Source organism: Poromitra crassiceps (assembly GCF_964638095.1).
Source record: "Poromitra crassiceps genome assembly, chromosome: 18".
NCBI lineage: Eukaryota > Metazoa > Chordata > Actinopteri > Beryciformes > Melamphaidae > Poromitra > Poromitra crassiceps.
This window is the reverse complement of record NC_139636.1, coordinates 19907032-19922803: the sequence shown is the minus strand read 5'-3', so window position 1 is coordinate 19922803 and position 15772 is coordinate 19907032. Positions and strand designations below refer to the sequence as shown.

The 15772-nt window shown below is 42.8% G+C and overlaps 1 protein-coding gene across 1 annotated transcript; it reads left to right on the top strand.

The window, feature by feature from the left end:
* The first annotated feature begins 792 nt into the window (after positions 1–792).
* Positions 793–2275, top strand: LOC310793325 (phosphatidylinositol N-acetylglucosaminyltransferase subunit Y-like). Its single transcript, XM_083655126.1, has one exon. The coding sequence runs from the start codon at positions 1064–1066 to the stop codon at positions 1274–1276; it is 213 nt and encodes a 70-aa protein (XP_083511252.1). The 5' UTR covers positions 793–1063; the 3' UTR covers positions 1277–2275.
* The last annotated feature ends 13497 nt before the right edge of the window (positions 2276–15772 follow it).

Here is a 15772-nt window from a genome sequence, read left to right as displayed (position 1 = left end):
CGGATATGTTCAATAATTGGTTTGTGACTGATATTAGTGGAATTATTAATAATTGGATGCTGCGTTCAAGTCACACGGGGAAGTATCGGTAGATGCTAAGGCAATTTTAATTAAGAGAAGAAGTACCGGTGTCATGCCGAGTTTTGCACCCCCGCCGAGAATGGCATCCCCACCTTCCGGGAGCATATTGTAGCCTAATGATTTATACGGAAACTTAACTGTTTAAAAATGATATAATTGACTGGGTAGACATGATCTCCAAGCCAGGGGGTCTGTCCTGGCTCATGGAGACCGACTTTGATGCATTAGATCCGCATGGAGGTGACCTCCATGCTTGGGGCTCTCTTCTGGCTCATGGAAGCCGACTTTGGTGCTTAAAATCCGGGTACAGATTACCTCGAGACCTGGGGATCTCTCCTGGCTTTATGGAGGGGGGTGCACATCTCGGCAGTTTGTACCTGCCGAGATTTGCATCCCTGTTTTTAAGTTAAAACAGTCCCAAAATATGGTGGGGGTGCAATTCTCGGCGGGGGTGCAAAACTCGGCATGACACCGGTATATGGAGTTTAGTTAGGATACATTCAAGAACCATTGATAACAGTGTGCACCAAATGGAAGTGATATTATGTTACTCTTGTCCCGATTCAGGTACGAGGCTAAGACCAATGAGCTAATCAACGAGGAGCTTGGCATCGCCTATCCCATCGTTGATGGCATCCCCAACATGATCCCTCAGGACGCCAGGCTCATTCAGAAAGACACAGAGACCCCGGCTGAACCAACTCAAGGATAATCATACAGGCACTGGATTATTGCTGCCGCACTAATTGGATACTGCAGATTAAGGGCCTGTGTCGACCTAGCGTCTTTTCCTCGGGTCCAGTGTCTTTTTTCAGTTGTTTCCAATGGGGGGAGAGCGTATGCGGGCGCACACGGACGTCTAGAGAAAGTGCAGTTTACACTGCGATCTAACCACTGAGCTGAAACTCACATTTAGCACTACCTTAGCATACATACAGTAGTTCACCTCCTTGATTTAACCAGTCATATAGTGGAAGCCAGTATGTTCTCTCTGTCCAACATGGTGGTGCTGGTCCCCATTGTGTCCCTCTGTGGCTTGTTCTTCTCTGCTGCAGTGGATGACAACTTTCCCCAAGGCTGCACCAGCAGCAGCAGCCTCTGTTTCTACAGCCTGCTGCTGCCAGTCACCATCCCCGTCTATGTCTTCTTCCACCTCTGGAGCTGGATGGGGTTCAAACTCTTCAGGCACAACTAGGCAGGTTCTGTTAAAGGAATACAAATCCACCCTAAAACTATTTTAACACTGTTTAAAAAAAGGGGGGGGGGGTGAATTGGGTACACCAGGCATGTCCAAAGTCGGGGGCCAAATGTGGCCCCCGTACCGATTTTAAACGGCCTGCGGCTTGTCTCTCAAAATAGACTGTGGCCTTCCACACAGTATTGGTTAATCAAGCAAGTTCACTTTGCGTTTTTTCCATTCACCTAATGATGACAGCACTATTATACAGTTTGTAGACAAGCACCAAGTAGGAACAACGCAGATGGACCTAATGTTTTCAGACCGTAAACAAAATCCTCAAGAGTACAATTCTATTGTATGTGTGGTTTTTTATTATTATTATTATCATGCGACAAGTAGCTGGCCCCCAGGTATTTTCACGTGATCAAATCTGGCCCCCATTCAAAAAAAGTTAGGACACCCATGGCGTACACAAACACTTCTAACTATCCAATTATATCTGACAGTGTAAGGATGGATTTTTCCTTTTTAATGTATATGTAATAAAATGGTAATGGTTACTTTAGCTTGATTAGAGATAACATGTAATGGAGTGGGAGGTTGTGAATAAATATTTTCTCAGTTGAATACTGCTCACTTGGTTTCTTTAAAAGGCAAAGTGATATATCGCAATCGTGTAACAGCATTTTCCCCACAAATTACTGTTGGCAGTCCATATAAATGTGAACCACAAGGTTATACAGTAACATCTGAATAGTTAGTAGGCACAGGTTGATTCTACAAGTCACCATGTCTGTCCATTTGTTGTTCAACATCTGAGCCTGAATGGAGTGGAAGGTTGACTGTTGTGTTGTGACTTGGAAAATGACACATCATGGAGGTGCAAATGCAATGAATAATTGCAGACTGATATGTGAATGACACAATAATGCATGTCTTTATTATAAAGACGATGTATGATATTGTCATTCACACTTCAGTTAAATTACTGCCTTACTGCTAAAAGTAATATATTACCTGTAATATGTATGTTACTTTTGTAATGCGTTACCCCAACACTGGGAAGTAAATACCAGCCAAATAACCCTACATTACTGTCCAGAATCTTTCATTTCCATCACTGTATGGCAAGGGTGTCAAACTCTTTTTAGTTCACGGGCCACATGCAACCCACTTCGGTCTCAAGTCGGCCAGACAAAGAAAATCAATAACCTATAAATAACAACACTTACAAATGTCACTGTTTCTTTTATCCTAATTACAACAGGTACATTTTAAGAACACATTACCGTACATAGGATTATCTCCGCTACCATAGGCCTATCAAACAAATTATAACATCTAACTGCATTAAATTCACAACAACTGTGCCATTCTCTATATTCAAGGGTAAATAAAATATTTTACCATTTAGTGATGTATACAGAAAATAATTAATAGGCTACTTAATATTTAACTTGTTCCTGGAACCTGGAACCTCTTATCCTTCACAAGTGCATCAAATTGGACTGAAGGACTTCTCAGTGCAATTTTCACAATTAGCAAATTCATCCTGTGTGCCGGATTATTGGGCTGGTTCTGGCCCCCGGGCCGCATTTCTGACAGCCCTGTAATGGTAATAAACACATCAGTGTCTCTTCCTGCCTTTCTTCTCCCTGCTCTGTGTGAGTTTCATCAGTGGGAAATCCGCTCTGGGCGACTGTCCATCTCCTTTTGGCTTGAAAAAGAAGGACTCGTTCAGTCTCATCTGGACCGCTCTGACCTGAAGTCAAAGAAAAATGCCAAATAAATACACTGATGTAGTTCCTCAACAGGTACAATAGAATAGAATATATTGTAAGTCCAGTCAGATGTTTTTGTAGGTTATGGTAGTTTATAGTGGAAAGAGAATTGACATGACGCAAATAAGAGAAGCACCAAACTTTAGTAGCCTCTGTAAACGACACCGACAAAAAGATCTGACCAAATTCAATGTGGAAAACCATGCAAAAATGCTGAGAATAAAAGAGAGGGCCAAATAGCTTTACACAACACTAGAATGTGCAAGAAAAACATTACAAACATCACAACACAAATAAGGCACATAAAAGTAGAGCTGGGCAATATATCAATATATCGATATCGTGAATTCATGATATGAGACTAGATATCGTATAAGATTTTGGTCATCGTAATTTTGTGATATTGCACAAGTGTTGTCTTTTCCTGGTTATAAAGGCTGCTTTACAATAAAGTTAATTATTTGCCTTTATGGTAATATGATTATCATTATATCCACATTACTGATGATTATTTATCAAAAAACTAAATATTTTGTGAAAGCACAAATAATAGTAATTCCTATAATATTATCGAAATATCGATATCAGGGTATTTGGTCAAAAATATTGTGATATTTGATGAGTCCATATCACCCATCCCTACGTAAAAGGTGGATTTACACATGCACACAAAATTATTTTAAATCCAACGAAAACCATATTTGATGGTGCAATTAGCTTTTGTTGTAAATTAATCCAGTGTAAATCCAGTTAAGAGTTTTTAGAGGAAATCACAAATCACCTGGGTCCGGTCCAGTTTGCTGCTTTGCTCGTTGTCCTCGCTGGAGGTTATTGTCGTGTCTGAGGACTTGGACCCCGACACTGACAGAGGGCTGGGTGTTGTTTCCTTTCTCTGTCGTTTGCTATCTTTCCCGTCTGAGGAATACGATGGACGCTCACTGTCATCTTTGATCTCTATTGGTGAGGATGATGGTTTCTTGTCAGTATCATCCTCTTCTTTGATCTTAGTAACTGAAGCATTTGCTGAAAACAACAAACACTCGCCCAGGTCTGCTCTCGCCCTTTGTGGCAGGCTCAGGTCCAAAGGTTTCAAGTCCTCGCAGCTTGTAGTCGCGCTGCTTTCCTGGCAGAACCTGAGGTAGGAGGAGAACTCAGTGGTGAAGAAGTTCTCTGTTTGTGTGGAAGTGTGTGCTGTCGACATCGGGGGAAGCGTGAGTGACCTTTGGATCTTCTGGCTTGATGTGCAGAAGTCTGTCTGTGGCTTTGCATCCAGGTAGGTGTTTACTGCCTTGGGCCTCACAGGCATTGGGCGCAATGCTTTTGTCTCCTCTGTCAGGTTTGTGTGTAACTTTATCTGTGGCTGAAGCTTTGCCTTCTTTGGCTCATCTTGTGATGTCTGTAACCCGACAGTTTTGTCTACGAGGAGCGCGCGATCTTCCAGGTCTGCCTTTCTGGGGCGCTTTTGTAAAAGCGAGAGTTTATTCTGTGCCTGTGGACGTGCGTCTGATCCCTCATGATGCTGTGTTATCTGTGTCAGCGGTGCAAATGATGCCCTGTCTGAAGGTGTGAGAACGCCATCTTGGTTGGTTTCTCCGCTGGATGGTTCAGAGGACGATGGTCTGAAGGTCTTCTGGGTGATGAAGAGGTCCTGGCTGTTTGTGTCGTCCACGGTGCATTGAGAGTTGTTTTCCTGCAGGGGACCCTGGCTCTGCATCAAGCTCTGGCTGTCTCTCGCTGCTAAGCTCTCTAAGAAGATTCTGTCTGTGGGCCACTGAGGGGCCGGCGAGGCAATTTTAGGACGTTTGATCCGAATGCAGCCAGGCGATAAATCGAATGCCACTTTCTTCTTGGCTTTGGTTTTCTTCTTCTTAGGGAGGAAGTCACAGGTTCGCTGATCAGGCTTGGGCTCCTCAGAGCTACCCGGGTGAGATGCTGCAGGCTTGTCAGCAGGTATTTGCTCAGGTCTCATCCACTGCGTGACAGGGTCAGATGCACCGCTGTCCTGTGTGAGTAGAAAACTGTCTATATCAGTATCTAGTCCCAATATCGCTCTCTTCTTCTTCTTCTTCTTTTTCTTCGTCTTGTCTTTCTTTTCCTTCATTGCCTCTTTACATTTTGAGTTTTTCTTCTTCTTTTTCTTGTGGATGCTGCCATCATTTTTCAAGGCTACGTCACTTTTGTGTTTTTGCCCTTTTTTGTCCTTCTTGGAGTCCTTTTTCCTTGTTTTGGTCCCAGGTGAATCCCAACAGGATTCCCAAAAGAAGGCTGTGTCTGCCTCTGCACAGTCAGCCATGATCCTGTATTAGAGAGAGATTTGTATTTATGCACAGTAGATACATAGTTGTGAATACACTTTTTTTTTGCATTCAATTAGCTTGAAGCCAGCCTCTGAATACCGGTAGATTAATATTGTCAAGAAAAAGCAAAATGACTGATTGTCACAGCAGTGTAGTGGTAGATGAGGCGGCAGGCACACTGATGACCACAACAGACTAACTAATCCTCAGTGCGACGATCCCTCCTCACTAGGGTTGGCACGATGGACGATGGCATCGACCATCGTGATGGGCCGACCCCCCATCGACGACCTCTGAGCCTTCTACATCGGATCATCGTAATTAATTATCTGTTCGAATTAAAATTGTGCCGTTTTAATAATAAAAAAGGCCAAGTCCACTTACTGTGACGCGCCGGCGGCATTAAACAAGCACGCCCAGTTCAGTTCAGGGAACCCTCCCCCCTCCTCCTCCCCCTCCTCCGGTCCACTGCTTCTCTGAACTGGGTGCGATTGATTAATGTCGCCGGGGCGTCCCCAGCACGTGAGAAGTCGGCTGTGTTGTGAAAACTTTTTAAGACAAAGAAGAAACTTCACGTTCTTTCCTGTTTCAACCCAAAGTGAGTACAAGTCTTCAACTGTGAATTTAACTCGCCTGTTTCCAAAGTGAAAGTTGGAGTCGGTCCATACTAGATACAGCAGCTGCGTTTCTCTAGCCATTTATCCTAAACTCTCTCTAGGCTCAAAAGCCCACGCGAATCTAACGTTATATCAGCCAGTAATTCAGTCAGTTTTCTGCCAGCTAGTTACTAGCTAGTTAGTAATCTGTAACGTTAACGTTATTTGTTTTGCGCCGTTCAAATTGCTGGTAGTGACAGCCACTGACCACTTCAGTCGCCTGGCTCTGTGCTATAGCACAGAGCAGAGGCTAATAGCCAATCCAAGCCTGCTGGTATCATAGAGCTCAGCTGTCCTGTGTTGTTAACGTGAACGCATTGCAGCGGCTAGCCAAATGGAATTACAGCAACGCAGCGACTTAAAGCAGCTACGAGCAAGATTTTCAATTGTTATTAAACAGTCTAAATTTAATATCAATGCATCACATCTTACCTCTAATAGTAGACAAGACCAACGCAGAGTAGTCTCGCTTGAACCCCGAGTGAATCGGCCAGTGTTAGTCTCTCTGTGGCCAGGGCAGATCAGGAAGTGAAATGAAACGGTTTGCAGCAGCCACTTCGGCCATAACCACAAAATAACTTCCAAAAAACCTGTTAGAATATAACGAGAGATGTTCGCGAGAGTATGCATGACGTTCTCCTTGTTTATGGTATGTTGCTAGGCAGCGCGAACGGGGGAAGGCAGGCAGCTGCGTTTCACTTCCGGGTTTCACTTCAGGGTTTATCCGGTCCGGCGATAAGGAGAGAGAGAGAGAGAGCCCCCTGGTGACGCGAGTTTAGACAGACACAGACTTAAGAGAGCAATCTCCGATTCACACGGCTTTGGTCTCAGCTACTATTATAGGTAAGATGTGATGCATCAATATTGTAATTATACTGTTTAATAAAAATCGAAAATCTTGCTCGTAGCTGCTTTAATAAATAATTAATTATTCCTCCCACCCCCACCCGTGACGATGCCATCGTCCAAAACGATGTTTCACTGTAAAACAATCACGATGGGTATTTTCATGACATCGCACAACCCTACTCCTCACTTTCTGCTGGACTAATTGGGCCCAAGCTCCCTCTGCAACACCAAAGCCTATTTTATCGTGTAGAAACAGGCTCTTAAAAGTGCTAGAAAGAATCGACTTCTCAGATGCATGCCTCGTATTCAAGGTAGGCGTACTTAGTAGAAGGGATCCTTCACTATTTAGTGTTTTTATTTAGAGAAAATAAAACTACCGTACTGGCAAGACATCCGGCCACACACAAGGCCGGTTTCCTCAGTTAGAGCTCTTTGGAAGAGATGTCTGCTTCTACCTATTGTCATTTTACACACAATTGAAAATATTTGGCTAAAAACATATGAGGCATGTGAACACAATTCCTAGTCCTGAATGCTTTACAGTATGTTGCTTTGGCTAATACCTGTATTGCTTTTTTCTGTCTCTGTGTATTTATGTGTGTGTGTGTGTGTGTGTGTGTGTGTGTGTGTGTGTGTGTGTGTGCTGCGTGTGTGTGACTGACTGTTTGGATGTGTCTGTGACTCACTTATGATGGACTGGTTGGAGTAGGGGTACACACACACACACACACACACTTTTCATTGAAATATAACTAACACACACACACACACACACACACACACACACACACACACACACACACACACACAGTGTGTGTTATATTTCAATGAAAAATGTATATCATATTAATATAATATTAGGCATCTGTACACAGTAAAACTTTTTGTCTTCATGCTAACCTCAACACCATGTTAACAAACTAGTGTTAATTCCCCCTCCTTTCTTTTCTCGTTTCTGTAGTTCACAGGCCTTGACTAGCTAAATAAAAGATTCACATAAAAAATAGTTGGTTTGCAACAAAGTATCTTGTTGACTGAGGAGATGCTGTAGCTGGGAAGGGGACAGCAGTACACTACAATGTAACTAATTCGTACAGGGTTGACACGTTAATTAAAACGAATGCAGTAGCCTACGTTATAGTCGCATTGACGAAAAGAAAATGGTGAATTTAGCAAGTGACAAAACTTGACAGGTTTAGCCCCTTCACTTGAACTTCCGACCGCAAATTGTTGCATATCAATGTAGTAGGCTAACACGTAACGCTAGTAGGCTAAGAAAACATATCCCTGCTGACACTGGACAGGTTGTAAAATTAAATGTCATTAAAAGAATTGGCTTCGAGAATAAATCAATTATTTACCTCACGAGACGTAGTTTCTCCCACCCAAGCAAGTGGAGGCGGCCACGGACTGGACTTCAAAGGGGCGAAATACCGCCTCGAGCTCATGCTGCATTCAGTGCATCTCGTAAACTCCTTAATTTTAACTAGGCATCCAAGAAATCACACTAAAGGAGGTTGTACTGCCTTTCCGTACAAATATTGATATATTTACCAAAAATCATAAAACTTCATACCTCGGCAACTCAGGTATCAGACAAAATTCCCGACGTGGCCACTCAGTCGTATTCAATATCGATTAAGACGTTTTCGACTGCACGCGAACGCAGCATCAACTCCTCCAGTCTTGATGCTGATGTTGCGGGTTTAGTTGCTGTCAATGGATTATACAGTGTCAGTCTTCTTCACGAAACATTGAAAACAACTCAAACACAACTTCTAGATAAATTATTTTATGGAAAACACGTGCATTAGTTGAAGACAGTTGGGAGTGTGTTTGCTTCAACTTGAAAGGTAAAATAGTTGATTTTTACTTTGGAATCGTGATAGTCCACATTTTAAAAGTGTTTACAATGAATGGCCACTAGATGTCGCCGTATACCCTCCGCCGTTCATTACTCTGGGGGGGGGGGGGGGGTGCTCTCAAAACGTTGAATAGCCTACTGACTGACTGAATGACTGTGGATAAACGCATACAATTAATTTAATTACAGTCAATAGTGTGGTGGTGGGCCTGGAAAATTAACAAAAGGTACATAACTTCCTTGCGGCGTGTTGTCAGACATGGAGGAGGTAACTAGTAACTAGTAACTGTGCAGGCTTTTTCAAACCTTCTATTTGTTTTGGTCTGTTTGAAATTCATAATTAAGTGTGGAGCACTGTACTGTATCCCCCATGTTGTGTGGTGATGTATAATGTCAATGTACAGTTCTGTACCTTGTTTTGTTTTGTGGTTGTGCTGTTGTTTTTGTTATTGTTGTGGTGTGTTGTATGTTTGTTCCCCTGTTTTGTCCAAATCTATGAACTTAAAATAAAAAAAGCACATTTTCTAGTTTTATGAATGTGTCATATGTATTTTCAAGTTGCAGTTTGAGTTATTCTTCAGTCTCACAATGGCTTTCTTTATATAGTACACATCCATATCACGGCTGTTGTGGAGACTCAGATGTATCGGACACATTCAGTCAGTGTCTGTCAGTCCACACAATCTGGTTGATGAATAACATTGGATGCTCTGCAGATTAGCATCCTCCTCATCTGTTTTCCACTCATGTAGGTGCTCCATTGCTTCTGCCCGCACATTTCCAACAGGTAAAGCCCTGAGGTCTCAGTGAAGAATGGCTTCTACTCCGCTTTTATGCCAGATTTTGGGAAGCAGACAAAACATTATTCATTTTATTTACAATTCTTCTATTCACAGTAGCTGGAAATGTATTTGCTTGTAAATGGCCTAATGTGAAAATATAACCATACTGTTTCTGTTATTGCCAGCAGTGGGTGTCTGTCACATAAGTAACATTAAAACATAAGGTAAGGTAAGAGAAGAGGGGAGGAGAGGAGAGGAGAGGAGAGGAGAGGAGAGGAGAGGAGAGGAGAGGAGAGGATGACGAAGCACTATTTCTTCCAGCTGTGGTCTTTGTTCCTCCACCCACCCAGCTCTACAAGCTTTTGAATGGCCTCTCGCTTTGTTAGTGAGCTCTGCATTTGTTAGTCATGACGACTCACACGACCGGGCCTAAAGAAAGACTTGATTACCCTGGTGAGATGCATCTTTCTACCAGGGTCGGGGTCAATCCACTTGGAATCCAGTCAATTCAGGGAGTGGATGCTCTTAAACAGGCACAACCATAAGCTCTCTGCATGTGAATTGGTGTATTCAGTCCAACCCTGGTGACTATCTATTGTGTCGATTCATGTTTTCCTTAAAAACTGTGTTCCTTCCATAAAGAAGGGGATGTCGTCCGCATCCCAATCACGTAATGCTCAATTGGCATAGGATCAGAAAACTGTACATTTGTTGTATCTTTTCTAAACAGGGATGATTCTGATTCCAAAGTGGTTCTGTTTACAGATCCCTTCTCCTGCTCTCTCCTCCGCTCTCTCCTATATTTCTATATTTTCTATATTTCTCTATCAATTGCTCAATGTGTTATCATTATTCTGTAATTTGCTACTGTTGTGTCAGCTAGAATTAGCTAGACATATTTTCTGTGAAGCCCTCTGGGACATGCTTGTGAATTAGGGCTACAAATAAACTTGACTTGACTTGACTTGACACACAGGCAACAAGAGGAACATCACATTACACCACATGCAGGTCTGTGAACTATTTGCCCAGACTGATTAGGGCAGTTATGGCTGAGTGTACAAAACTCCTCCCACAGAGGAGAGTTTTTTTTTTGCAGAGTAGTTGTCTGTATCTGCGGCTGGAGGGGAGCAGGGTGAAACATGGCTTGATGGGGTGAATGCGGTTATGTGCTTTGGTTAGTGCTCTAATGGCAGTGTCAATGAGGGCTGGTAGGTTGGAAGTTTGGAGGCCAATTATTTTAGAGGATGTTTTTGTGATTTTCAGGAGCTGATTTCTATTGGTGAGGGGGCGCATGGTGAAGTAGCAGGTGGCACAGTACAGGAGGATGGATTCTATGATAATACGCTACAGAAGGAGCAGACAAGACACACACAAGAAATTCAGTTAAATTGTTCAGTTAATTTGATCGGTCTTCATCCAAATCTCCAAATGTTATGTGTTGTGCGAATGGACAGATTTAATATATCTCAATGACTCAACGTTTCATCCTTGGACCCATATAGAATAAATATAATCTCATCCTGCAGCTCAGCCACATGAAAACAGCTTTGTATTTGTCATGTGGGAAATGAGAAAAGGAAGCTGTTTTGGGTCGTGACTGGTCATTTAAAGAGCCAATAAGGAAGGTTGTTACTGCCCCATGGCACAACATGTCCATATTATATCTGTGGAGGATGATAGGGTAGTGGATCGATGACTCAACAATTCCTTTGCCAGCTGCTGAGATTTCTGGCTTTCAATACTCACTTCCTGGCCCCTTCCTACTTTGTTGTAGAACAGAAACAAGACTCCAATTCATATTGGTCACCACAGAGGTTGATAAAGGTCATAGATTAATGCACATTTAAAGAAAGAAAATCCCTCCTCAGATACTCGGTTATCACCAATTTGTGATGATAATGCATTCCAGGATTTATTATGTGACTGTCATTTCCTTGTGTTGTAATTTACATTTTTGGTGTACCACACTTTCCCTCAACCTGCCTCGTCTACTAACTTCTATAGGGGTTGAAGGTCTATAGGATCTTGTTGTTGCATTCAGCTGGCAATATCATTGTAAAAGCAACACTTTTTTCTCTCTCTCTTCTCTTCCAGCCAGGTCTTCTACAATGGAGACGTGCAGAAATGCAAGGTACATTACTCACCAATAGCTCTTTTTTCTGAACTGTTTTTTATTGGATTTGAAATCACATTCTCTCCTTCGAAATCACTTACATATTGGAGCCATGATAATGGCCATAATCCCTCATCTTAATGTTCTCATCGTGTTCCTAGATTACCCCTGTGGGGGGGCATTGCATCCACATGTGGTGTGGGTTTTCTGTTGCCACGGTGACCACCTTAAGGCCCTGGAAGCTGAGTGGGAGGAAGGGAGAGAGAGAGAGTGCTGCTTTTTTACATTTAGGTGTGAAGGTGTCAAATTGAATGACATGGTCCAAACACTTGCTCTTCCCACTCAATCTGTCACTCCACGTGTGTGTGTGTGTGTGTGTGTGTGTGTGTGTGTGTGTGTGTGTGTGTGTGTGTGTGTGTGTGTGTGTGTGTGAGAAAGACAGAGAGAGAATGTTGAGAGTTCTCAGACCATCTTAGGCATTTTTTTTAACCTTAAAATCACATGACACCTTTAACCCCCATATGCCAGATGAAGGTCGCTTGACCGAAACGTTGCATTTATTTAATAAAAGCCTTCTTTAAGTGTTAGTCAGTGTGCGGGAGCCTTCCTTTTCAACCGTTCCTGCTTCTCCGATGCGCCTGACATACACGGTTGTGCAGAGATTTCCTCTCTTTGATACCTTCTTTAACCCCCACCCCACACACACAGTCTAAGATAACTCTTTGATTGATTGATTGATTGATTGATTGATTGATTGATTGGTTGATTGATTGATTGATTGATTGATTGATTGATTGGATGAAAGAGAGTTGATGTTGATAGCCTACTCATTTACGTTTCCCCTTACTTTACTTTACTCTAAGACAGCAGCAAAAGCAAAAATCCCTCTGAACAGAACAAAACCCCCAGGCAGATGGTTTAGACTCAGGGCGGTTATTGCTTGAAAGCCAGCTGCGTGAAGCCGAGAAGGAGTGAGAATGCCACAAGGGCTTGATGGGTTGTAATAAGTGAGTGTGCGGCAGTCTGACTTTAATATCAATCATTCATCTGTCTGTGTTTAATTATCCTGCCTGGCAAAAATAAATCAATAGGATATGCACGCAACACTTTGACCTCAGCCAGTCGCCCCACTTCCGCTTCTATACTGTATTAACACTGACCATATCATGGCAAAAAAAAACTACCAAAAATGACATTATTTTTTATCTATTTAATTCTATTTAATTAGTTTTTTTGCTACGGTATGACCAGCGTTATAGGACCAGAAGTGGGTTGTCTGGCTGAGGTCAAACATGGAGTGTTTGACCAAACAGACCAGTCCAATGAAGTGACAGGATTTGAGCAGCAGCAGCAAGTCAAGGTGCATTGCCTTAGGGGGCAAGGAGAGCCGCTCGTCAGTTCTGGGAAAAGAGGGTCAAGCAAGAGTGATGAAGCGCCTGTAATGTCACGAGAGAAATGACACGAGCACATGAGCTCACTCACTGTTAAAGTTCTCCTGTCTGACCTTTAACCCCACATCGTAAATCCTGCCAATAGCACCGCTTTGTAAAGCATTCATACTCATTGTCAAGCTTAACAAGCATCTTTTCATCCATGAATCCTTCAATTCTGTGAGTCTGTCGCTGGTTGACTTGAGGGCAAATACATGCAATATTTTATAGGAGTAGCAGGTTGGTGGAAATCAAACTGGCTCAGTGTTGCATTTTCTTGGTACGTTCCAGTCATGTAGAAGTCCATGAAGAGTTAACCTTTAACTGAACCGATAATCTTTAAACATTCTCCTTCAAGTCTTCTCTCTCTCTCTCTCTCTCTCTCTCTCTCTCTCTCTCTCTCTCTCTCTCTCTCTCTCTCTCTCTCTCTCTCTCTCTCTCTCTCTCTCTCTCTCTGTCTCCCTCTCCCTCTCTCTCTCTCTCTCTCTCCCCCCTCTCTCTCTCTCTCTCTTTCTCTTTCTCTCTCTCTTTCAAAATTACTTATTACAAGCATGAGGTTTTGGCTAATGGATAACGCTGGCTTACTTGAAGAACAGGAAAATCAATATTGGAGAGCTATAGATGCAGAATAAAGACTGGCATGAAAGAAAACTCCCGCTCTAGTATGACATTGATATTTTTCAACAGCCATAGCTACATTATGAGTTCATGAACAAGTAGCCTAGAAATCCATAACCCTGACAGGTGTACAGAGTTCTTGTGACCTTTCCCTCCCTCTCGAAACAGTGATAACGTCAAACAGTCAAAACTGTTTCTTGATCAAATACATCAGAATACAGACAAAAATAAATATATGTCTGGGCTGCCTATATACAAACTATTACTTTTTTGACTGTTTTTAAAAGTGGATGCAATTGAGGAATAAAGGTATGTGGAGGTATGTGCCCTAAAAACCTAAATTCCTATCGACTAAATTTAAGCGTTTAAATATCCAGGAACGATGCTGTTGCAGTTAATTTGTCTGAATTCTTAACGGTGTCTCATCAAATGTGTTATCAAGACAAATAGAAACGTTTATTTCTCTGAATTTCTCTGAATTTCTCTGAATTTCTCTGAATTTCTGAATTTCGTTTCAATCAATGAATCTCACTTCCATCACATTATCAATAACTCAACCAAATCCTCTTTCATTCATCAGTGTTGTGATAGTGTGTGATCCCTCACAACCAACATCTGTACTGAAATATGTTTTCTCCATAGTCTAATTGGTATGACCCAAGATGACAGGAATCTCTGTCAGCCATCTGGCAGCATGCCGTCACCCTCTATAAAAACCAGAGAATCAACTGAAATAGCATTGCCGTGCTCCTTATTTACTCCCCTGGATCTATTCTGGACTCTGAGGGACCAGCTTGGCTTACTGATGCACCTGACTTGCAATAGCTGTCAATGCCGGGTCAACGATAATGCTGTGCATGTTAGCAATTCCTTTGTTTAAAGTCCCGCTCGCTCTGGATATTTGGAGTAGGTACGTACGGTAGTTCAAAACAGAACATTTTAATGAGAAGAATCGCTTACATTTTGTCTTACACCTGGTTTAGTCTTTGTATTTTATAACTAAAGTGGTTCCAATCTTATCTTCTGCCTTTCTGGCACAGTTGGATTCCTATGTTGGCTCTACTTGATGGATTCCCATGATGCATCTTGTTGGCGTTGCGTGCCGTCGTGCATGGTTTTAATATCAAGAATCCCCAATTTAGTCCACATTTAGGCCCATGAACCCCCATTTGATGCGATTTTGTGCCTCGATATGAGAATATGTTTATTGCTAGATATGATGTTGTCCAGAACTCCATGACTATCTGCATTGTAGGGAGAGAGATAACAGTGAAACCATGATCAAAATAGTCAGTTCCATTTGTTCTTGTAAATGAAATAATGAAGTTGAACGATTGGTCAATTTGCTAGGGACCCCCTGGGATGGCCTCAAGGTCCCCTGCTGGTCCCTAGCCCCCACGTTTAGAACCACTGCCGTAGTGTGACACGGTGCACATTGAGACAGCATGAGGTAATGAGGGCGGCGAGGTTTAGGATCCTCAGCTAAGGTCAAAGGTCGATGCGTGTGGTGGGTGTCATCTAAACAGGCCGTGGCCACCGTAGTCCGTAATAGTATTACGGGAAAGCGAGGGGAGGTCAGCATCTTTGGCTTGTAAGGCCCCCACCGATCGCCATAAATCTTCTTAACCTGGTATGTAAACAGCTTGAATCGCCAGCCCCTTCAGCCATCTGTTTATGTAGCAACAGGTGCAGGGGCTGGCTTAAGACCATGATCAATAGGGTTTGATCTCTTGATGCCTTTGCGGTAAGACTTTGATGGTTCGCACCTGCAAACGACCACTAAGTGAGGACCTTCAGAAGCAAAACCTTGGGCAGTTTTCTCGAAATGTACCACCTACTAACCCTTCTGACAAAATGTCAAAGCAGCTTCTCTCCTGGTCTTCGCCCGGCTGAAACTAAAAGTTGCTTCTGAATCCTTGAGCTGCCTGGCATAACGTCATACTCGGCCTGCTCCACCGATGCCGTCATGCTCTTTTTACCTCGTGGGAGAGGAGGGAGGAGCCCACGAGTCCTAAGCAGCCCATGAGGATGAAGATCTATAGGGTTGTGGACCTGCTATGGGCCTGTTCACACTGAAGCTGTAAATCATGATGTTCTACATTGTGTCGTGGAGAATGA